This window comes from Rhinoderma darwinii, chromosome 2 (assembly GCF_050947455.1).
Source record: "Rhinoderma darwinii isolate aRhiDar2 chromosome 2, aRhiDar2.hap1, whole genome shotgun sequence".
NCBI lineage: Eukaryota > Metazoa > Chordata > Amphibia > Anura > Rhinodermatidae > Rhinoderma > Rhinoderma darwinii.
Genome location: NC_134688.1, coordinates 443,790,902 through 443,815,759, shown reverse-complemented (window position 1 = coordinate 443,815,759; position 24,858 = coordinate 443,790,902). Strand labels below are relative to the sequence as shown.

Here is a 24,858-nt window from a genome sequence, read left to right as displayed (position 1 = left end):
TCTACCTATCTATATCATATCAATCTATCTATCTAATATCTATCTATCTAATATCTATCTATCTAATATCTATCTATCTATCTATCTAATATCTATCTATCTAATATTGATCTATCTAATATCTATCTAATATCTATCTATCTATCTATCTATCTATCTATCTATCTATCTATCTATAATACTGTGGCTCTCAATATATAAAAAATAAATACATTTATAGACAGACTTATATCTATGCAGATTACACGTGCTGTTGATGTCTCCACAATTACACATACAAAATACATGAAGATTCAGATTATGATCGGTGTTTAATCAGAGGTTCACCGGGCAGAGATTGTACAGAATCACCCTCATGAATTAAATACCTTCTCTTTACTTACCCAATCCCTCACCAACCATAACATTTAGATCAAATCTCACCTTAATATTTTTTTTTTATTTGATTTTATTTCATCTGTGGTTTATTATTTGCAGCACTAAATTCAGTTGCAAAGGTTAGCCGCGTGCTAATTAACTTTTTGACACTGTTAATCTCGATCTTCTACATTTACATGTATAGTAGCTTGACGGTTCTACACAAGTCGTAGGAGACTTGGAAAAGCTGGGCTTATTAAAAAGATATAAGCCCAAGATCCCCAGAAGACTTCACCTTCCAATAAAAGTAATAAGTGGCAAGCACAGAGTTGTCCATCCACGCACAGGAGAATTTAAAGTTTATCTAGTGTGAACAAGCCCATGAACAGTGTTAAATATAGAAAAATGTAAGAAAAAAAAAAGACTTTACAATGTGTCCTTAGCTTACTTTCAATATAGTGCACATAGAGCCAGTGACATCACTAAGATGCCTTCACTATAAGTAATGACATAGCCACCCAATCAGAAATGTGTATTCAGTCTAAGCGTGCAGGAATTTGGTTGGTTGCTTCGGACACATAGCTAAAAGAGTAATTAAAATTATACTCCCAAAGGACAATATAAGAACCCTTTTACAATTTTTCCAAAAGTTGAAAAAAATAAATAGTATAACCACTTCCTTGGCGCCCCAGAGATCCCGTCCACCCCTGATCTAGATGACAATGCTCCAGGTATTCAACTCCATCCAATCAGCATCGTCATAGGGGGAGATTTACAATAATTAATATAACTATCCATATCAATTACCCCAAAGATAATACTGACAGAAAGTGATGCCATAGTTCCAGAGGAAAGATCTATTTTACACAACAAACTGGATTCTCCTTAAAAGTCTGATTTTTATTGGGCTTCAAATAAGCAAAAACTATTCTTTTATCTTTGGAAAATAATTAGATCATTTTCCTTTGTGATACCTTCAAACATGCCGAGATGACATCCAACCCAGACATTTTTGGTCATATATAGGTCCTTTTAATTCACAATAATCCTAATGATGGCCAAAAGAACCCATCAAAATATTTGTTTTTACTAAATTCTAATTTTTAAAATTTTCTAAAAAGCAACTTACAAACTAAAGAATATAAGAATAATAAATGGCCAGACCCATTTCTATGACCGGTCTTCACAAAATTAACTAATTTCATTATCTATAGACACCGTCACTATGTATAACTGAAAAAAAAGCAAGACATAAGTGTACTCCTAATTATATGTGAATTATATTTAGAGTATGACCATTACTTATTTAATTATTTAGCTACTATTTAGCACAGCCGACCCAAAATCTTGCATTAGAAATTGACGATGGCTTATACATTAAAACTAGTGCTTAGTAACTACTCAATACTAAAGGCTACCTGGAATCCAGATGCAATGCGCAACATCTCTACTTTCAATTATTCTTATTTTTGAAACTCATTACGCTGTCTGATAAAATATGGTCACTTTCGCAACTAGTTCAGCCTGAAGATTATTTTTTTTAGGTTAACTCTATTGACCCGATTTTTGATGCACAAGCCTCCTAGTGCCCATGCTTCACTAAAGCCCCTAATTGTTTCCGGGAAACAAATATACTTAAACACTTTACATTGTTGAAGCAAATGTATCGAAGAACAAAAAGAAAAATAGAATCCTCATCATAAAGTGACATAAAATGTTCTACCTCCTCATTCGCTGTGGGGTTAGTGCTCGTTGTGTGGAAAAGAAAAGTTTTTATCACCTTTGTTGATTTTATTTTGCTCCATGATGTTGTATTGCATCGGGGCGACATCTGGTTTATGTTGAGTAGACGGCTTCCAGTGCTTCTCATCCGTGTCCCCAATTGATGAGTTGATGTTGTTGCTGATACTTGACTGAATAAGCTGAGTGGTGGCATATGGAGTGGGTTGGCCGGCCGCAGTGACAAATCGACCATCCTTTAGATTTGGACTATTAAAAGTTTTCATCTCATTGATTTTGTTGCTTAAGTCCACGTCACTGTAAACACCCGACTCAGGTACCATCAAGTTGGTTTGTTTGTTGTCCAATTGGTTGTTGTAGTTTGCTATGCAATCGGCTTGTTTGGAGACAAAATAAATATAAAATATATGAGTAAATTTAATAACTAAATATAGAAAACAAAAATCTAACTTTGAACATCAAGGGTGTTGGAAATTTAAAAAAACATACTATTTGCTATAGAGCCATTATAGGGTACACCATATGTAATTCATAATGAAGTAATCTTATGGTTTGAGGATAATACATTATCGAATGGTGTACAAAGAGCAAAGATAAAAATTAGGCCCCTTTCAGCTGCTACCTGACATTACCACACTTCTAACCACCTCCAACAGGAAAACCTAGTGTCTCCGTTCTACTTTCATCCCATCAACATTGTCAGCTGTGGAGACAACATCCTTGTGAAAGTTATCACAACCCATTAAAATGGGGGCAAAACCAATCTGAAATGGACCCCTTCTCTCCAAGAGTCCCATAGCAGCTGCATGTGCTGTCTGTACGGTACGTACGCCCTTGACGTTATCCGACATGATGTTTTTTTGAGTACATCTGACTGAGTGGCAAGTTATTGAAAGAGTAAGGATTCTGGGAAATGTGGAAGGGCCAATAATAGCCTTTCCCTGACACAGCGTGTGTAGTTTATAGACTATGAGATCCATTATAGAGAAAACCACTGGTTTTTAATAGTAATTAGCGTTAACACAGACTCCAATATCATTGTAAATATGAAAACTGGAGCCATTAAGAGACTTATAAGACTAACTTTTACTGCTGCCTAAACTGATACCAGACGTGGCAGGTTCATTGTGTCCAAATCCTAATCATAGACAGGTTTGGCTTTGGAAATATATAACCTGGAAATCTCGGTACCTTCTTGCCGATTAGACACAATTAAATCCCGGCATGCGTTATAAAATGCACTTTAATATGTCTGATACAGATTAACATTCTTTCATGTCATTTTTCTATGGTGGTACACGTAAAATATTATGTGCCTCCATAAACGATGTGCTGTGCATTTACAATTTCTGGCACCAACTTGATTTTTTAGCACAATGCTGCTTAAGGGGACATTAACTGTGAAAAATCAAAGTATATGAGAAGCTTTATTAAATCAAGAATTTCAGCTCTAAACTGGAAGGGCATGGAGCCTACAATGTTCTGTAATAGACAGAAACCGTATATAGCTAGACATATTTTAACTTGTGATTATTAGGTTACAGCTAGACAACAACTTGTGCCATCCAGTGCCTGGCATGGGTTAAGCAGCGTAATGAAATCTTCTTGTGATTTGAATTTCATGGTATTTTCCTTTCTTTAAAAGTTAATAGAAAGATTGTTCTCCTGTTATACAACATTTCCATTGCCTTTTATACATTTAGAATGTTACGTTACTGTTGCCCAACTGTGTTGACTACATACAGTATTATGGGTGAAATTTAATAAAACTAGCACACAATCAGTCACAAACACTACATAGCTCAGTATATACTAATGGAATACAACCACTGGATAACAGCTTTTGACATGAGCCACCACAAGGGAAAAATTGTTTAGGTCCATTCTTAAAATGAATGTCCACCTTTAACACCATGGCGTTTTTAGGTCCAACATTCTGTGCTGATCAGTTTCCTAATATATCTTTATAGTGGTTGGTGCTCCAATTTTCTAATACAAAGCTCCAAATTCCCTGTTTGACCATAAAGTTAAATGCTAAAATTCTGTTTGCCTGCAGCCACCACTAGAGGGAGCTTATCAGATTACTGCATACTGTTTTGTTATTAAATTGAATGTATAAACAATATGCAGTAGGCTCCTGAGCTCCCTCTAGTGTTGGCTGCAACTAACTGGAATTTTATTGGAGTTCTGCATCATGAAAACAGAGCACCAACTGCTGTAGAGATATATTAAGAAATTAATCAGGATAGAATTTTGCATCATAGATTAAACTTTAGATTAAAAAACAAAATGGAATTCACAACTGGGCATTCACTTTAAAGAATACATGGGCCGTGTAGTCTAGAAATGAGTCCTATGGAGAAAATATTAATATTACGCTTAAGCTTGTAAAGAGAACAGTTTTATATATTAGTCAATAATTACTTTAACGTCTCCATATTTTTATATATATATATATATATATATATATATATATATATATATATATATAAAAGAATTTCACCACATATATATGCTCACTGTATAACGGTCCATATGGGAAGTATACAGTATAAACTTGGCAGAATTTCAGAGCCAATAATTTACACACCGTGCATTCCCACAGCAAGGTATGAAATAGACTCCTACCTATAAGAAGACTGCTTTGTCCTTATTAAAGCTAATCAGCGAAGGACAGGGGCTAGAGCTCAGCATGTGAGGTAATATACCGACATACAGTACTCACTAAAATAATGAATGGTTGTAAACCACTCTGCAGTGACATGTGAATGAGCTATTCTGCTGCATGAGTATCCACTTCTGGGAATAAGCGCTAGGATTTAACACTGTCTGAATGTCTCGTTTCTAAATTTTTAAAACAAGCAAAATGTTGACCTGACATAGAGCAAATAACATTTAATTTACAGCTCTGGACAATACTTAATCTTCAGAGAACTTTGTTCAAATTGGAATACCTGTTTCCTGAAATATCTAATTAACCTCACATTAGACTAATAAATAGAATCCTGAATAGAAGGAGAGAACTTTGTTTTCTCAGCTCGAAGGGTACGTGTGGACTGTCATGCGGGATATTATTGTTTTCAGGATACTGGTGTCTTCTAAATCTAATTAAGCAAGAAGGACCTATGTAGTATAATATATACAATAATGACAGACAGAGGTGTAAATTGAAGCTCCTGGGACACAATACAATATCTGTAATGGGTCCCCCCACATTATTAATGTCTTCTTCTGCGGCAGAGGGGCATATGGGATCCCTCAGACATCAGCGTCCGCGTGCGACTGCTACCTCCGCACAAATATAGTTAAGATCCTGTTAACAAACATGCGAAGCAGCGGAGAAACTGCGTAATCTGTGACCGAATGACCAAGGTCAGCTCCCCATAGGTTCCAAAATGGTTGACAATGGTTGCAACTTCCTATACTAGATTACAGTAGAAAAAGAGCCTGCTGCGCTAACAAGTTAGAGAATTTGCAGAATAAGCAAAGCGGTGAAATAGTTTAGTTTTAGTTTTTTTTGGCCAGAGATGTAGTTTTCATGTATCTATCTAAATCTTTGCCCTATAAAATATAACCAGTTATTAGGAAGTAATAATTGCTATTAGGATCTCTTAGAAAGCTGGATAATAATTTAAATTGTAGGCTGTAATGTAGCAATGACTTCTAAAAGACTAAAATTTACATATTCTTCAATCAGATCTACTATTTTAACAAAATTTGCTTTAAAAATGTCAAAGTCAAATTTCTGCGTCTTACCTGGTCGGCTGTAAGTGGCCAGATTGTTGTCACTGCTTCCATTCCCAGATGTGCAACAATTAATTGGACATTCGTTGTGGTTGTTACCTGTGTTTGGCCAGGTATCTGCAAGCCATGGCTGAGTAGCAGGCTCTGCAATATTTAAGAGCCCTGGTCTGCAATACAAAACAAAGCAAACAAATAAATAAATGTCTAAAACATTCATGTTTCAAAGCAACTACCTGAAAATAAAAAACAAAAAAACAAACACAAATCAGTCGGTAAATACATTATTCTCTGGTGGCTTTTCTGAAATACTTGAGATATTTGAAAAGGATCAGTCTGGATTACTTTTTAGATAAATACTGTCCAACCCACATGAAACTAGAATATAGTACAACCTTCTGCAATAACTCTTATGGCCACCGGATGGCAGAATATAGTCCTCTTTTTTCTATTTGTAATTTGTAGCAAATTTAGGGAAGAACTTGTAGTACAATTTTTATTTGTGCACGTCAGGCCTCATGCACACGACCGATTGGTTTTGCGGTCCGCAAATCAATGGGTCCGCAGGGGTCCATCGGACCGCAAAAAACCCTTGTTGTGCATCCGTGTGTCATCCGGACTCACGGATCCACAACGATTCACCAGCATGGGTGAATCCGCAATTGCGGACCGTAAAGTAAATTTTCCTGAGTTTTTGTGGTCCGCAAACGCGGCCCCCTCAATGATCTGTGTAAATCAAGGTCGTATGCATGGGGCCATAGAAAAAAATGGGTCTGCAAAAATGCGGATAAATTTGCGGCCGCAAGAATACGGTTGTCTGCATGAGGCCTCACATATATGAGGGAATTTTACAAACGTAGTCATTTAGTCACATTAATGGATCTCATTCATTTCTATGGGATTCAAGTTAATATCAAAAATTCACTTTTTTTCAGATTTTAATCTACCCTTAATAACGTTTCTGAGGAATTAAAAATCAGTGCAGAGAATGGCATGAGTATCTGACAAAATCATTTATTCTAAAAGGTTTTAATGTGTTCAGTATGGCTCTTTCTATAGAACAGCTCGGATAACATTTGTCTGTAAAATCTTCCAAAGAGCAGGAATCATGTAGTTTCAATGACAATGAAATATGAAGGAATAGTAGATAGAGGTTAGGTCAAGAGGACATACAAACAGAAGAGGATTTGCCCTTTCAGAGTGTATTTTAAGTGAATTTGCATAAAAATGAGATCACAATTTTATATTTATTATTATAGGTAAAGCATTTAATATAATATTATTAAATAGTTTATACTTATCTATTTCCTCTATACATTCACAGGTTTGGAAAATCATCAACCTAATAAAATTGTTTCCTTTTTTTATGGCTAAAGTGCTCCCTCTGGTGGCAGCACATAATAGTAATAATACATTGTGCACAATATGAGAGGCCTCAACACTTCATTATGGGCACATATTCAGTCTGGTAAATAAACACATGTTTGCTGACAGATACAATCGGTAACATGCTGCTCGTATCACTTAATTATGCTACATATATACTGAAAGAAATAATAAATAATATATGAGAGAGCCACATGCAGGACGAATCTTCAATAGAGACATAAATAGAAGATTTAAGCGTCTCCGTAAAAAACAGAGCCTGCAGCTTATTGTTCACTATAAAAACAGAATGACAGAAGACGTGTACATTTTTGTCAGGAAATATATATTTTCTCACCTTCCCGCGCTGCTTACAGCTTCCCCACCTCGCTGGTATGCCACTAAAATAAAATAAAAATGCAACAAAATTCAACAAAGATTTAATAAATAAGTAATAAGATGGATAATGGTAGTTTATATCACTCAAGGTGCTTGGTCAATCAGCAGATGCTAATTTACAATGTATTTAATATATTTAGCATTTCATTTCCTCTCAAACTCTATTCTTTTCCATTCACCTGATAACAGAAGTGATAAATCTTAAAGATGAGGGACTGAGGCAGGGAATATGACAACTTGTTTTGATGCGAGATTGATCGCTACGATTCTAGGGTGTCATTTTTAGCACAATGGATAGCTTGTTCTGCCCAAGGACGGCTTGGAAAATAGTCAAGAATTTATTCCCAAAAAAATAGAACTTGGTTGCTAAATTAAGACATGGTACTGTCAGTTCAATGTGCATGATTATATATATATATATATATATATATATATATATATATATATATATATATATATATACATACATACATATATAGATGTATATATATATACATACATACATACACACACACACACACACACACCACACACACTATATATATATACACACACATACACACACACACATATATACATCATGTACAAAAATATCCATATATATTTCTATATTATATATTTATTTTGAATGCTTTTTTATATATATATTATACTACATACATTATGTTTCATACCTACAGCTTCCAGAGGAGAAACTATCAATAAATGATACAGTTTTTTTCATTTTTTATTATTTTTTAAAATAACTTGAAGCCTATGTCAATAGAGTATTTAGATCAAGAATATACCAAGTGCTGGTCAGATGTGATTTATGCCAGACAGGTAATGTCCATTACTTATGATAGGTATAATGACAAGCACAGCTATTAGTTGTTCTCAAAGATTTCTGTGGTTGAGGTCTAAGAGAAATGTTATAGCCCAAGATGGGCTAAGGTGGAAAACATAGGGCTAATGCACACCGCAAATGCAGGCCTGTACAGCGCAACATGAAGTCCTACAGTTCCGTACAGGTCATAGACACTCCTTGTGCTCCTTTAGGCCTCCTTCACACACAGAATTTTCGAGCGTTTTACACTGCATTAAAAAAAACGCTTCTAAAAACGCTAGCAGTTTTCAAATGTAACATGCATTTTCAATGCCGTTTTTAGTGACATTTTTTATGTGGTGTCATTTTGTACATGCATTTTTTTGAAGTCCTATGGTGAAGCTTATGGAAAAAAACGGCAGAAAAAAAAATTGACACAGGATTGCCTCGAAAATGACACAAAACCAAACGCAGTTGTGTGTAGTGCATGTGATGTTTTCCTAAAGGCTTTAATGCGACATCTGGTTGCACTTAAAACTGCATTAAAAAATTTCACAAAAACACCATCAAAAACACACAAAACGCTGTGTGTGAATCCAGTCTGAGGGCTTATTCACATGAACGTAGGAAAACTCAGAAGTGAAAAACGTCAGTTTTTCACATCTGAGTTGCACCCGTGTAGGTCCCGTTTTCAGGATCCCCATAGACTTGAGTCTATGGAGGAATCCGTGAAAACTGAAGAATATAGGACATGTTCTATTTTTCAATGGATCCTTCACATGGTCCATTGAAACAACGGCCGTGTGAACGGCCCCATTGAAATACATGTGTCCATGTGACGGCCCTTGTTTTAACGTTTGTGTGAATAAGCCCTTATAGTGCGATGCTGTTGGGAGAGAACACCTGTGTAATGTGGCCTGTAGTGGATCATTCCGGAAGGCATAAATGTACAGTGTGGGTCTATAGGAGGCTGTGGGCATGATCTATACAACACAGCTCCACAATACAACCAATCCATGACGTTGGTGCTAGTGGGAGCAGTAACTACAGTAAAACAAAGATGTATGGCCGACTGAATTTAATACAGAAGTCTAAAAAATGTAGGTTTATTTTCGACAAGACACTCCCTCATGGAAAAAGCAAAAGGAAGCGTGTAATTGTACCCTGGAGATATTTCCATGTACACAAGCAACATGTCTGCCCTGCTTACACGTGCCACGCTGCACCTTCCCCAGCTCTCCACATCAAAAGGGAACAGCAATTATATCATAGTCATTATGGCTGAACAAAGCATTTCAATATGGAGATTATCCTCAAAATAGATCCATTAACCATTAGGAGACCATGAAGATTAAGACGTTGCGTTGTACCTGCAGTGAGACAAACTGGCTGGGTGGTCGGGCAAGAATAACGTGTGGTTATGATATGAGAATGATCTGAATCAAGCCGGATTAACACACAGCGGTTCTGTTCTATCCATTCCTGGATTTCCCATAAATCAACCCTAACACCCGTCGGAACTGAAATTCAGAATTCCCCTGAATTCAATTAATTTATTTTAAATTTGTAAATTTTATTTTAAATGAATTAAACCTTTACATTTTGAATAATCGCCATTTTTTTTAAAGTTTTTCCTCTGAGAATAGTATAAATCATTCTAGGTTATTTGCATGCAGTAGCTTCCCCCAAAGCCTGATGTCAGATATTAGAAATGGGCTATTTTTAGGCATTCCATTCCATGAAAGAGTTAAAAGGGATTAGCTGCACGGAAAATGCTGATGGAGTCTAGAGTTATGCGTCTTCTGACTAGGAATATGTTTGAAAGACGTCAAATCGGGGCCCTTTAGAAGAATTCCAAGCTGGCAGCCTGCAAAGCAGAGATAACTGCTCGCAGTGATTACAATAACAGGATTAAAACTTAAGAGGCAGTGTTAAATCTGTCACTGAGGTAATGCCAATGAAGTGCGGCTCTGCCACCAGTGATGCTCGGCCGCAATCGCAAAATGCAGTCTTAGCAGGAAAAAAAATAATCTTATTTTTCTATAATATTTCTTCTAAATACCTGTCTAAAAATTGCAGTTTCCTTCAGAAATAGGTTTACAGGTGCACATATAGGCAAACTGCAATGCACTCCTATTTCTTCAGTAAAAAGGGCACGATATTTAACAAGGCCATTTCCTACTGTGGCAATATCCTGTATGTTATTGACATTATCATACGTCACTTTTTGCTTAAATATATATTAAAATGAATAAATCTTTGCCCAGTGGCCTTGGCAATATTTTACAATTATTGGGTTAAATATTAGGAATTGGTGATATTATTGAAGACTGCTTACACTATAAGGGCTCACGCAAGCTACAAACCTGTGTGTACAGACCCAGTAAGGCAAAACTCGGAGACCCTATGGAGCAGTTGGCATCCTGTGTGCCACTATATGGTGCCTATACTGTTACCAATAAAATCGGAGACACACAGAACTACAGTCTTTGGGCGCCGTTTGGGTCTTAGTACCAAGAATATACTATTTCTTTCTGGGTGTGTTTTGAGAGACAGGGGGCTCTATTGGTAATAACATGGTTGGAGGGAACCACCAGGCAGGGTCTATAGTGTTAGGAAGTCTTAGATAGAACAGGAGATAGTGGAAGGGAATTTCCTGGTGCCATATGTAAATTAACTAGATCGAATCCTGATGAATATAAAAATGCACCTAGGGAGGTCCCCATCTGTCTTTTTAGATTCTAATAGATTGTCTGAGAAAAAGTTAAAAAAAATGATATATTGGTTACCCAAAATTTTATAACCCCCAATTGGAGGCCGTTAAGTGGTTACTGATAGAACCGCTATCTTCTATTTTTAGGACACAGGTAATCGGCTATTACTGGACTGCACCAATTCTGCAAAGCAAAAGGGTGACCTATGAACCCTAACTCCTGCTGGGTCCGAAGACCAATTGAATGGTCCACTATTACACGTAGCAGCCAATCAGATTCCACCCAAAAACTCCTCACATTTCCAGTGCAGCAAAACCCAGAATATTCTACAGTAGAAGTGCCAGCATATCATTATAGAGCACATGCAAGACAGACAAAAAAGAAAAGAAGTGCAAATACTGTATATACCTGTTGGTGTGAAGGTAAAAGACGGGACTGAAAAATCAAAATTAAAAAAAAAAAAAAAAAGGTTATTAAGCTGAAGGAAGAAAGTGCACATCTCAAATTAGTACATATCCAGGCACAAACGGTAAATCAGACGTAGGCAAGCGGCCAGGTGGATGACACGCGCGGCGCAGTGATTGCAGTTGGAGTGCTTTTCAAAGTATCTGAGACTCGCTGCCAATTAATTGTTAGTTCAAGTTTTATTTCTTATATGAATAATAGAGCTAAGACTTAAGAGGGTTGTTTGTGGTAATTGTAAATCTTATCCTAATCAATAAGGACTGCAGCCGCTGCATGGCAAGCGTCCTCCGCACTATACGAGATTACAAGGAGAGAGCGGGCACGTCTGGGATAAATAACAGTGAAGAAGCTCCTATTATTAGTTGTACTCAATTCCAGGTAGTGGATTCATCATCGGCATAGTCCGCAGATTAGCAGAGTAAATAAAACGAGGGTTCTACAAAAATATTTGGTCGCCCGCAAGTTGCAGTAAAATTGCAGCATTACCATGATCTCAACCTCAATGATTCTCTACTGGAAGAAAACGTTGCACGAAAGTTTAAGAATTCTTGTTACCAGCTCAAGTTGCCTGCAACGTTTCCCCTCATAGGGAAACGTTGCGGTCACTCGCGAGTCACGGTATTGCTGCCATTTTACCACCATTCATGGGCGACCAAATGGCAACTTACAGCCCTAGCCTCAAGTCTACTACTGTTCAATTATCGGTTTCCCAGCAATGTTGATATTAGTTTATTACGGATACAGCAGAGTTGAAATTGTAATTTAACTGCATCACATGTGCACAGTGATAAAGGGGTTGTCTGGTTTTAAGGAAATAAAGCTTAAAGGGTTTAGGCGCGCAGTTAAATTTTTTTCCAAAGGCTGCAAATTTCGTATAATAAAAAAAAAAACAATACTCCACTATTCTTTTTCCCTTGCGATCCAGCACTGACGCGCCGGTGGTCCTCCCGTTGCTTGTTTACATACAGACAGCATTTGACCGCTGTAGCCAATCAGAGGGCTTTATGGCACTCATCCCTGAGCATTCATGCCAGGAATATGACACATGACTGCCAAGTCCTCTGACTAGCTGCAGCGGTCACATGGTACCCGCATGTAAACAAACACCAGGAGAACGGCCGCGGCTTCAGCATTTGATCGCTGGGGAAAGATTAGGTGAGTACTGATTGTTTTTTTATTACAGTATGTGTATAAGAAAATGTAACAACCCAAATAACCCCTTTAATTATTGCATAATGAAAAGCTTATAAAATCTCTGTTTGCTGTCAGTGAATGATAGCATTCCTGTTTACATGCAGAGGCTGAAAACCCATAAAGACCTAATACTTTTCCCAGTTGAGTGTTTGCTAGTTCTTTCAAGTCTAGGCATTGCTCTGTGCTGATACATTTTACCTACGTTGATACATTGTAGGAAACTATCAGGACAGGAAAGAGATACTGGAATAGGTGCTGATGATGCATTTCGGCTCTCAGAGGATTGTCCAAACCAGATATAGTTTTAGTAGTCCTTGAGCTATGTGCGGCATTCTACTTTCAGCCTCTGGTTCTAAACAAGAATGTTCCCATTCACTGACAGTAAGAAAAGATGGTGAAGAAATGAAACACAGTATATTAAAAAGTTCCAAAACTTTTCTGAAAACTGGAAAACTCTTTTAAGATAATTCAGTAGGTTTAGCTGCAGATCCATAGAAAAGCACAGCAAAATATTCTGATATAAGATGTGATGTGCCAAATGGCAAACTCGGCTCTACTGCATTTGTACAGTATATTGCTATGACGTTTTGCTGTGCTTTGCTATTCTTTTAGTCGTTATTATTTACTTTTGTGAAGGTCCCTAAAAATATAAAGGGATTTAAGGATAACAGACAAATATTGCTTAAATAACGGAGCTATTCCTGAATTCTAAATTTCTAATGTATATGTATTAAAATTTTCAAGATCTCTGCTTGAGGGAACAAACATTTAGGAGTTTTCCTTTTATGGAATCCAGTCCCAATATATATGGGCAAAAAAATATATGGACTTAATGCAGAGTGAAAATAGAGCAGTACACTTTCATTAAACTTTTGATATGTCATAGAGACATATCACAAGTTTGCATCGATGGGGGTTCGGACTCCACCGATGCAAACTTTTGATATGTCTCTATGGCATATCAAAAGTTTGATGAAATTGTAGTTCCTATTTAATGTAATTTTACTGCTCTATTTCTTTAAGGCTATGTCCACTTTTGCAACCATTTTTTTTTTATTGTCCCAATACATATAACATGAATAATAACGCAACTTTACAACAGATCTTTATTAAGAATTTTCTATTATTTTGTTTCCACAGCTCCTATGCAGGCCTATATGTTTCCATGGAAACAGTCAACAAGCAAACTGTATAGTCTGATCCTGCAGTCATACTTCCTACCATTTGCCCCTGCGTTATTCTGATGTATATTTGGTAGGTTACCGGGAAGCAGAGGACAGAAAGAAGGTAATATGACTGTAGCATCAGACTACACAGGGTTTGCTTGTTGTCTGTTACCATGGAAACACATAATGTGCATCAGAGCTATAGAAACAAAACAGTAGGACATTTTTAATTAAGACCAATTGCAAAATCACTTCAGTTTCCATCTTAAATGCAATAAGACAATAATAATAATAATAATAATAAAAACAATTGTTGGAGATAGAATATGTGTTCTGTTTATATCGTTTTTGGAACCCATATAAAAATGACATTACTCTTTCAGCTTACTTAGAAAAAAACGTATGCAGTTGTATTAAGAGTGTCATCCAGCTGCATGTTGCGGCTGAGCTATGCTTTGACAACAGTTAGTAATTTGCATTTATCAGTACATCCTCAATATTAACCTCAGTTTTACTAACTACAGGTGATCAACTATTCCTATCTACTGGTGTGTCCTATGTTATGAATGGGAAAATTATATTTTCGAGAATGAAGCCTCATGCCCACAACCTCCGAGTTGCATGGAGCTGTAATAGGGCACGCATAGACTTGATTGGGGCCCTATATATCTTCCTATGCCTTTGATTTCATATTGAGACATTTACGCTTTGTAGGTTGTTCCATCGGAAGTCGTATTACAGAGATTTTCTCCCCTAGAAGCATTGCTTCTCAAAATCATTGTAATGTAGAACAAGGGGGACCCCTAGAAAATCAGAACATTACCAGGTGCGTAAAGACCCTCTCTAATAGACAAATGTGCCGCAAAAGGTCATTTTTAGGGTATTTATAACTGAGATATATTATAATGGCCACATTTATGACTTTGTCTATGTTTCATACCTCACATCAGGACCTCTACAAAATGATAGATTCCCTAGGTTATAATGTATTTCACACGAGTCAAGTTAATACTAATTACATTGTTTTTCAGGATTTTTATATTAACACATATTTTACCCGAAAACTGTTGTAAAATAAATACTTTGATACAACGGGTTCGCTCTTTATAATGTTATAAAGGTATTGAAGTACCATCACCACTCTGATGATGAGGATAATATCACAGCTCATCACGTATATGTTATATAATATAATGTGCTATAATGTAATATATACAATGGATGTAGCAGAGCCGAGTTTGACCTAATATAAGACCATAGGTTTACCAGCAGTCCTATTCAAAACTATAAATAGCACATTGTGTTACAACAGTCACCTGTACCATCAGACAAACCCTGCTCTGCTACATCTCTATATACATTGTTATATACATATACTGTGGCTGACATGGGTAACCTTATTATTATCATCACCTTTGATCCCTCTTATGAATACGCTTTAAGATTTGTCCTATTCAAGCTTCGTCTGTTTATCCCATTCAACCTTTTTTTAAAGTGCAAGAGGAAATCCCTGACTTTTCTCTTCAATACAAAGACTGATCTTTAGCAATCTGCTCCCTATTTCACAATTTCCATTTTTTTTCTCCCCTTTTCATAATGTCAATACAATTTGGCAAGGTCTAAAAAATAAAATAAAAAAAACCCTCAAACACCACCATGTTAACAAGTCGTCCTAAATAGGGGCATTTAGGTGCGTAGCTATTCAAACAAGAACGTTAACAAGCACATTCATTTCAAATCACTAGGACGCGTCGTGTTGGGGGAGGGGACAGAGGACATGAAAGGTTGTAGTCATTAAAAAACGTTTTCGTTGACCTAACAACATAAACATTGTAAGAGCTAAAAAAGAGATAAAAAGCGGTCAAGGTAATGGGAGTTGCTTAGCAGCGAGAACATTGTATCTTCATGCCTGCAGCTCGTCTTTACACTAAAGGAAAATCTGCATAAGGGTCTCTTACATCAGATTTTGTGGGTGATAAGACGTTTGAGCATTTTTTGTATTAATAGGAAAAATCATTCCCACCATGTTCTTTTCTGTTGATGGTTGTATAAAAGGGTCATTGACCAGAAATAGTCATCATCGTTATGTCTACGACCAGCTTAGGCTTCGTTCACATCTGCGTTGGGGTCCCGTTCTGACGTTCCGTCGGAGGTTTCCGTCAGAACAGGACCCTGAACAGACACAAACTGACACAAACGGAAACCAGAGGTTTCCGTTTCCATCACCACAGATTTCAATGGTGTTGGATCCGGTGCCCATGGTTGCCGTTTGTGTCTGTTGTGCACCGGACCCGTCGTTTTGCCGGAAGCAATAGTGTAGTCCACTACGCTATTGCTTCCGGCAAAATAATGGGTCCAGTGCACAACAGACACGAATGGAAACCATGGGCACCAGATCCGTCCGCTATTACTTCCGGCAAAACGACGGGTCCGGTGCACAACAGACACAAACGGAAACCATGGGCACCGGATCCGTCGCCATTGAAATCAATGGTGATGGAAACGTGACAGTTTGTGTCTGTTCAGGGTCCCGTTCTGACGGAAACCTCTGACGGAACGTCAGAACGGGACCCCAACGCATATGTGAACAAAGCCTTATGGAGCCATAATTTGAAGCTCCTGGACACTTCATGTAAAATCTATGCCCCCCAAAAACAGTGCCCCCCCCCATCTACCATGTGCCATTTATAATAACATGAACCATCTATAATATCATGAGCCATCTAGAATACTAGTCTTTGGGCACCCTCAGGCACCAGGGCTTGTGTGCGACTGCTACCTCTGCACCCTCTATAGCTACATTCATGAGAACAAGTAATAGATAAAGAAGAAGTAGAATATATACGAACCCTTTAGCCCACATAGATACAGTATTTGGATGAGTTCTGGTCTTGCTCAGCCTTCTTATAGAGACAGTAACTCTCATGCATAAAAAAATTGTTCTAAAAGTGTCCAGTGTTGCCCACAGGAACCAATCAGATTCCAGCTCTTATTTTTCCAGAGCAGGTCTGAAATGAAGACTAAGATCTGATTGGTTGCTACTGAGAAGAGCGACACTTTTTGTTACAAGAGTTTTTATGTGTTAGAACCATTGTGTGAATCTAAATTTCTCACCAATCATCAATGTCCACATCTGAACCGGCTTTATTATGTGTGTGGCTATCTGTGAATACTGATGCAGGTGGTGATCTGGATACACACAATGTTGAAATGGCTAAGCTGAACAAGGTCAAAGCAGGAAGTGTTATCATGAGGACATAGGATTGTAGAAGCTGCATACATGAGTCTGCAGCTTCAATCACTGACTGATGAAAGAGTAAGATATTCAAATTCTTTTTTTTTAAACTTTACAATGTACATCGAAGAGTCCGCCATTTACTACTTCTGACATAATATATCTGTATAATATTACCAACTGCACACAATCGATCAGTCAGATATTTTGCGTCCCAAATAAAAAAAAATGGCTCCATTGATACCACTGACATTAGGGTTAAAAGCAGTCCTCTGTACAGTGAGATGAATGGTTGCTTATTTAAGGATAGCCTAAATTATTGTAACTAGAGGCCTAGTCCACACAGAAAATTCCCACAATATGGGAACCTAATGTATACCTTCATTTAAAGCACTATTCTTATAGTTACTTAATAGAATATCTCAAGATACCACTACAAGAAGTTATAAGACTTACAGGATACCACAAAGGGCAGCCTGTAACCTGCTGATGGCTCCTATAGGGGAATAGGAAATATGTTGTCAATCTCGGCAGTCCTGCATGTTATTAGTAAATCACCGGAGAATATAATGATCAATGCCAAAAAATACATTATATTAGAAAATTGTTATTTCTGTAATTTCCTAATATAATCTTTGATGAAGTGCTAATCCTGGAGATTGAGATAATGCACTACAGTCAATGTATTCCTAAAAATGATAAGTCTGTGATCATTGAGTGAAGTCTCTGGATACCTTTCCTGATTCCAGCATAGGTGCTGTTAAGTCCGCTGCGTTTCTTGCGATGGCGGTACAACCAGATGCTAAACACCATCAGGATGATCCAACAAGCAGCACCAATTCCGGCAATGAAGGCTGGTTGCTTTACCACATCTGATATCTGCTGGGCAAGGCTTACTTGATCACCAGGAGGCACAGGGTTTCCAAAGGAATCTATGAAAAAATAGACAAATTTGTTGCATTTATCACTGATCGATAGAAAATATAATGTGTGGTAATAGATATATAACATGTGGCGCCATATTCTCCTTATTTAATCCACTGGATTTATGCAATCCAGAATATATCAATAAGCCTTTATTAAAAAGTCATATTCAAATCATGCCTTCTGCTTTCCCCCTACTCAATAGATTTATTGGAGGGTCAGAAGGGTGCAATAAAGCTTCCTAATGACAACGTGGCTCAGATATGTCCTCAATTACAATACCTGTACTAGTATAAACAAGTCCTAATAGTTCAATGCTGTACCAACAATTGTACAAAACACACAAAGTGAATGTATTTATAATATTTATTATATATTAATAGCCCTTACACAAAAGAGCATTGGATATGAGGTAGTTGCAGGCTCTTAGGCTTCAGGGTGGTAGGGGGGTATTATTTGCTTATATATACTGTTAGATATGTCTATAGGAATCCATGAAATTCCGCAGCCTTAGGCCTTGTTCACAAAGTGCAGATTTACTGCAGATTTTGCAGCATTTTTTTAAGCCAAAATCAGAATTGGACCCAGGAGAGGAGACACTTTAAGTCCTTTCTTGATATATTTTGTCTGCTTAGGTTCCGTTCCTGTTTTTGACTTAAAAAATACATGCAAAATCTGCAGCAAATCTGCACTGTGTGAACAAGGCCTTAGACTCTTAGATCAATGCTTAAGAGTTGATAATATATTCTTGGGGAACTCCTCAGACTCTGTGGTCCAGTACCACTTTGAAGTTTGTTTGTCCCTAACATATCCAGTCATTGTCATTGTTTTACAATATCCATATGCAATTCCGTTTAACAGCCTTCGTTCAGAGTTCAGTCATTTTCATTGCTTGGAGCTAAACAAATGTAACAACACGAAGCAAATAAGTGGCATAGAAAAGAGCAATAAACTAAAGCAACTGAAACCTCTGAGAAAGAACAGTGTATAATGTCATTATTCTTATCAATAGAGTTTGACGTCTTGTTTGCTCTTATGGTTTCTGTTAAAGGGACACAAAAGTTAAAAAAACATGTCCCTGAAAATCAATTCTGTGCCCATCCCCTTCTTCCCTCTTTAATTTGGGAAGAGGCTGATGGTTAATCTTTACACCAGAGGGAACTTGCCACAGCGGAAACCTTTCACCACCACTCGGTCTGCCATGGAGACCAAGCCAGATAAGTCCCATTTCTTTTAGCTAAACCTCACCAGTGAGGGGATTTATTTCAGGAGCTTACAAAAACTCTTGTAGTTGTTTTGTTTTGCTCTGTTTGCTTCTTTTTAGACCGTCTTACTTCTGTGCTGTGAATTATACAAGGTGCATTCCTTCACCGCTATAAACATAAGTAAATACATTTAATGACCAATGAATCAACCTTCCAATCTTCCTTAATACCTTGTGATTGACTGATGAGACACAATAACCCTTGTTCTATGTACTTTGCAACAATAAAAATAAGTGCTTGTAAATCTGAGTGTGGGTATTACAGCATCCCACAAGCACTTAACACTTGGCAAGAATGGAGAAACCACGCATTAAAGGTAGGCAATGGCAGTAAATGTATTTGGGAGCAAGAATACTGGGAGATGAACTTTGTTTTTACAAGTGGTAGTGGAGACGACACAATAAAAAGGGCAACAAAAATATAGTAAATACGTAAAAAATATATATGGTAGTCGGCTCATGCGCCTTGCTAATCAATGTTTTGTTCCATCCATTGCCTCCAATACCCACCAAAAACTCCAGTGGCATCAATGCGGTCAGTGCCATCCACTGTATATAGCAATCACTCATAGTTGCCAGGGTTCTGCTAATAGGTCCTCAATGTGTCGGCATGTACATTGACATGAAAGGGAGACATACCTGCTCCTTTTTATATAAAAAGAGGGACATGCGTGGCACCATAATACTAATAGATCCAGGACTAATATCACAGTCCCAGTTACCTCCAAGTACAGACCACTTGCTATAAATAGCATGAGATGTTTGGGGGAACAATAGTACATAGGGTGGTTGGATGGACAAAAGTATATAGGATGGTTGGAGGGACTCTAACACATAGGATGGTTGCAGGCAACCCTGATACGTAGGATGGTTGGAGGGACACATGTATAGTATATAGGATGGTTGGAGCGGAACCTGATACATAGTGTGGTCGGAGGGAGCCAGGTACATAGCAAGGTTGGAAGGGAGCCTTATACATAGGATAGTTGGAGGGGACCCTGATACATAGGATGGTTGGGGAGGACCATGATAGATAGGATGGTTGGAGGAGACCATGACACATAGGATGGTTGGAGGAGACCATGACACATAGGATGGTTGGAGGAGAAAGACCCTGATACATAGTGTGGTCGGAGGGAGCCAGGTACATAGCAAGGTTGGAAGGGAGCCTTATACATAGGATAGTTGGAGGGGACCCTGATACATAGGATGGTTGGGGAGGACCATGATACATAGGATGGTTGGAGGAGACCATGACACATAGGATGGTTGGAGGAGACCATGACACATAGGATGGTTGGAGGAGAAAGACCCTGATACATAGGATGGTTTTAGGAGACCCTGATACATAGCTGGTACAGTATATGGACTCTGGTACAGTATATAGGATGGTAGGAGGGCACCCTGATACATAAGATGGTCGGAGGGCACCCTGATACATAGTGTGGTCAGAGGGACTCTGGTACAGTATATAGGATGGTAGGAGGGCACCCTGATACATAAGATGGTCGGAGGGCACCCTGATACATAGTGTGGTTGCAGGGTCTCTGGTACAGTATATAGGATGGTAGGAGGGCACCCTGATAGAGAAGATGGTTGGAGGGCACCTTGATACATAGCAAGATTGGAGGGACTCTGGTGCAGTATATAGGATGGAAGGAGGGCACACTGATACATAAGATGGTCGGAGGGCACCCTGATACATAGCAAGGTTGGAGGGACTCTGGTACAGTATATAGGATGGTAGGAGGGCATCCTGATACATAAGATGGTCGGAGGGCACCCTGATACATAGCAAGGTTGGAGGGACTCTGGTACAGTATATAGGATGGTAGGAGGGCATCCTGATACATAAGATGGTCGGAGGGCACCCTGATACATAGCAAGGTTGGAGGGACTCTGGTACAGTATATAGGATGGTAGGAGGGCATCCTGATACATAAGATGGTCGGAGGGCACCCTGATACATAGCAAGGTTGGAGGGACTCTGGTACAGTATATAGAATGGTAGGCGGGCATCCTGATACATAAGATGGTTGAGCGGACCAGGTACATAGGATGGCTGGAGGGAAATTTGTGCATAGAATGGTTGGAGAGACTTTGGTACATTGAATTGCATCAGGGCCAACAACTAAACCTATAACTACTGTACAATTTTCTAAGAAATGCAACCTGATATGTATCCAGGTAACTGCAGCCATTTCCTTCCGAAATTCACACTTTTTTTTTATTATTTTGTTCTTTTGCTTTTTGAACCATGAAATGTCTTTTATAGATAGTTCCACTTGCTTGGAATCACCTGCTCTGGCTATTTGATGCTAGAAAGAATTCTGTCTGTAATCCTGTGAGCAGTCCAGAGACGCACAGTCCATTAAACAGGTCAGCGTTCTGCAGTCTGATACCCCGGCTGTATCGCGCAGGTTTACTGATTTCACAGCTATTTGTGAGAGGAGGTGTTGGGGTGGATCAGGTTTTATGAGGGCGGCTGGTTAAGGTTCTAGTGTCATGCCAGCTGGGCTTAACCATATAAAATGCACCGTGACTAATATGTTTAGGCCGCCGCTCTATCTCTAACTTCACCAGAGCACAGCTGAAACTGGGATGAAATATGGAAAAGTGGAACAGAGTTCTAATTTTAAGACAACAGAATTTACTCCTTAATTCTTATGGCTTTATATTATTTAAGTTGTTGAAATTTCACTAACAACAATGAACGTGTTTAACAAAATTTTTTTTTTACAAACTATGACTGTAGAATTCTTAAACGGTATTTCAGGTTTAGCAAATAAATGTTATTATTTGTATAATAAAAAGTGATACAATTCTCAATATTTTTCTGAGTCCATTTCTTATGGTTTCAAGATCTCTGCTTGCGGTCATTCAATAGTAACCTTCATCCTGTGGGTTCAGGGCTGACTACAGTTCCTGTATGTGTATCATGTATGTCCATCACATGACTAAGATAGATTTCTGTCCACTAGAAACACACAATGAAGGTTCTTATTTAATGACTGCAAGCAGAGATCTTGAAAACTCTGAAGAATTCATACAGAAAGTTTATTAGAAAATTGCATTTTTTTTTTATTATACACAAAATAACATTTATTTGCTGAAACTGGAATACCCCTTTAAAACACTGTTTGGAGAACTTCACACAGCATCTTAAAGACGTTAGAAATTTCATTCATTTCTATACATTTCTAATATCTGTTTTAAAGCTGGGTGACATACTGCACCACTGTATCAATGCATAGATAGACTGATTTGCCATTCAGAAGTTTGGGAAAGCTGGGTGACAATCAATATTCCTAAAACAACAGCTCCCACAGAAGTTATAGACAGGGTGTATTCGACTGCTAAGTGGCAACTGAGTGCCCAGTTATGCAGTGATACATTCTCCACCCCTCTATTGACCCATAGATAGGATGATTTGCCCTTGCTTGACATCCCAATGAGATGATCGGGATATTTCTCAAAACATATATAAAGACCATACTGATTAATATGGGATATACCAAATGATGGCATTAAAGTGGATCTGTCAGCTGAATATGCTGCCCTATGTATCTTTTTGGACCGTTTTAGACAAAAAACTGGAAAAGAAGTATACTAATTTAAAATCACTGAACAGGCCATACTTACTCATAAGGACAGGTACACACACCACTTCCCAGCAGGACGGAGATAAACCACAATGCTACATAGTGGGAGATTACACAGGTGCAATATACTGATGAACAGACACAGACGCAATATACTGATGGACAGACACAATATACTGATGGACAGGCACAATATACTGATGAACAGACACAATATACTGATGAACAGACACAATATACTGATGAACAGACACAATATACTGATGGACAGACACAATATACTGATGGACAGACACAATATACTGATGGACAGACACAATATACTGATGAACAGGCACAATATACTGATGAACAGGCACAATATACTGATGAACAGACACAATATACTGATGAACAGGCACAATATACTGATGAACAGGCACAATATACTGATGAACAGACACAATATACTGATGGACAGACACAATATACTGATGGACAGACACAATATACTGATGGACAGACACAATATACTGATGAACAGACACAATATACTGATGAACAGGCACAATATACTGATGAACAGACACAATATACTGATGGACAGACACAATATACTGATGGACAGACACAATATACTGATGGACAGACACAATATACTGATGGACAGACACAATATACTGATGGACAGACACAATATACTGATGGACAGACACAATATACTGATGGACAGACACAATATCCTGATGGACAGACACAATATACTGATGGACAGACACAATATCCTGATGGACAGACACAATATCCTGATGGACAGACACAATATCCTGATGGACAGACACAATATACTGATGAACAGACACAATATACTGATGAACAGGCACAATATACTGATGAACAGGCACAATATACTGATGGACAGACACAATATACTGATGGACAGACACAATATACTGATGGACAGACACAATATACTGATGGACAGACACAATATACTGATGGACAGACACAATATACTGATGAACAGACACAATATACTGATGAACAGACACAATATACTGATGAACAGGCACAATATACTGATGAACAGGCACAATATACTGATGAACAGACACAATATACTGATGGACAGACACAATATACTGATGGACAGACACAATATACTGATGGACAGACACAATATACTGATGGACAGACACAATATACTGATGGACAGACACAATATCCTGATGGACAGACACAATATACTGATGAACAGACACAATATACGGATGAACAGGCACAATATACTGATGAACAGGCACAATATACTGATGAACAGGCACAATATACTGATGAACAGGCACAATATACTGATGGACAGACACATTATACTGATGGACAGACACAATATACTGATGAACAGACACAATATACTGATGAACAGACACAATATACTGATGAACAGGCACAATATACTGATGAACAGGCACAATATACTGATGAACAGGCACAATATACTGATGAACAGGCACAATATACTGATGAACAGGCACAATATACTGATGAACAGGCACAATATACTGATGAACAGGCACAATATACTGATGAACAGGCACAATATACTGATGAACAGGCACAATATACTGATGAATAGACACAATATACTGATGAACAGACACAATATACTGATGAACAGGCACAATATACTGATGAACAGGCACAATATACTGATGAACAGGCACAATATACTGATGAACAGGCACAATATACTGATGAACAGGCACAATATACTGATGAACAGACACAATATACTGATGAACAGACACAATATACTGATGAACAGGCACAATATACTGACGAACAGGCACAATATACTGACGGACAGACACAATATACTGATGAACAGGCACAATATACTGATGAACA

General features: G+C 37.9%; 1 protein-coding gene across 3 annotated transcripts in view; it reads right to left on the bottom strand.

Moving 5' to 3' along the window:
* ROBO1 (roundabout guidance receptor 1) overlaps positions 1–24,858 on the bottom strand; it is an 890,328-nt gene that overhangs the window by 27,283 nt on the left and 838,187 nt on the right. For 2 of the 3 annotated variants that reach the window (XM_075854473.1, XM_075854475.1), the window contains 5 exons: positions 17,916–18,113; positions 11,530–11,556; positions 7,562–7,604; positions 5,854–6,008; positions 2,138–2,473 (listed from right to left, as the gene is read on the bottom strand). In XM_075854473.1, the coding sequence (XP_075710588.1) occupies positions 2,138–2,473; positions 5,854–6,008; positions 7,562–7,604; positions 11,530–11,556; positions 17,916–18,113 (759 nt within the window). The remainder of the gene's footprint in view (positions 1–2,137; positions 2,474–5,853; positions 6,009–7,561; positions 7,605–11,529; positions 11,557–17,915; positions 18,114–24,858) is intronic. The other variant, XM_075854474.1, reaches the window with a different exon arrangement.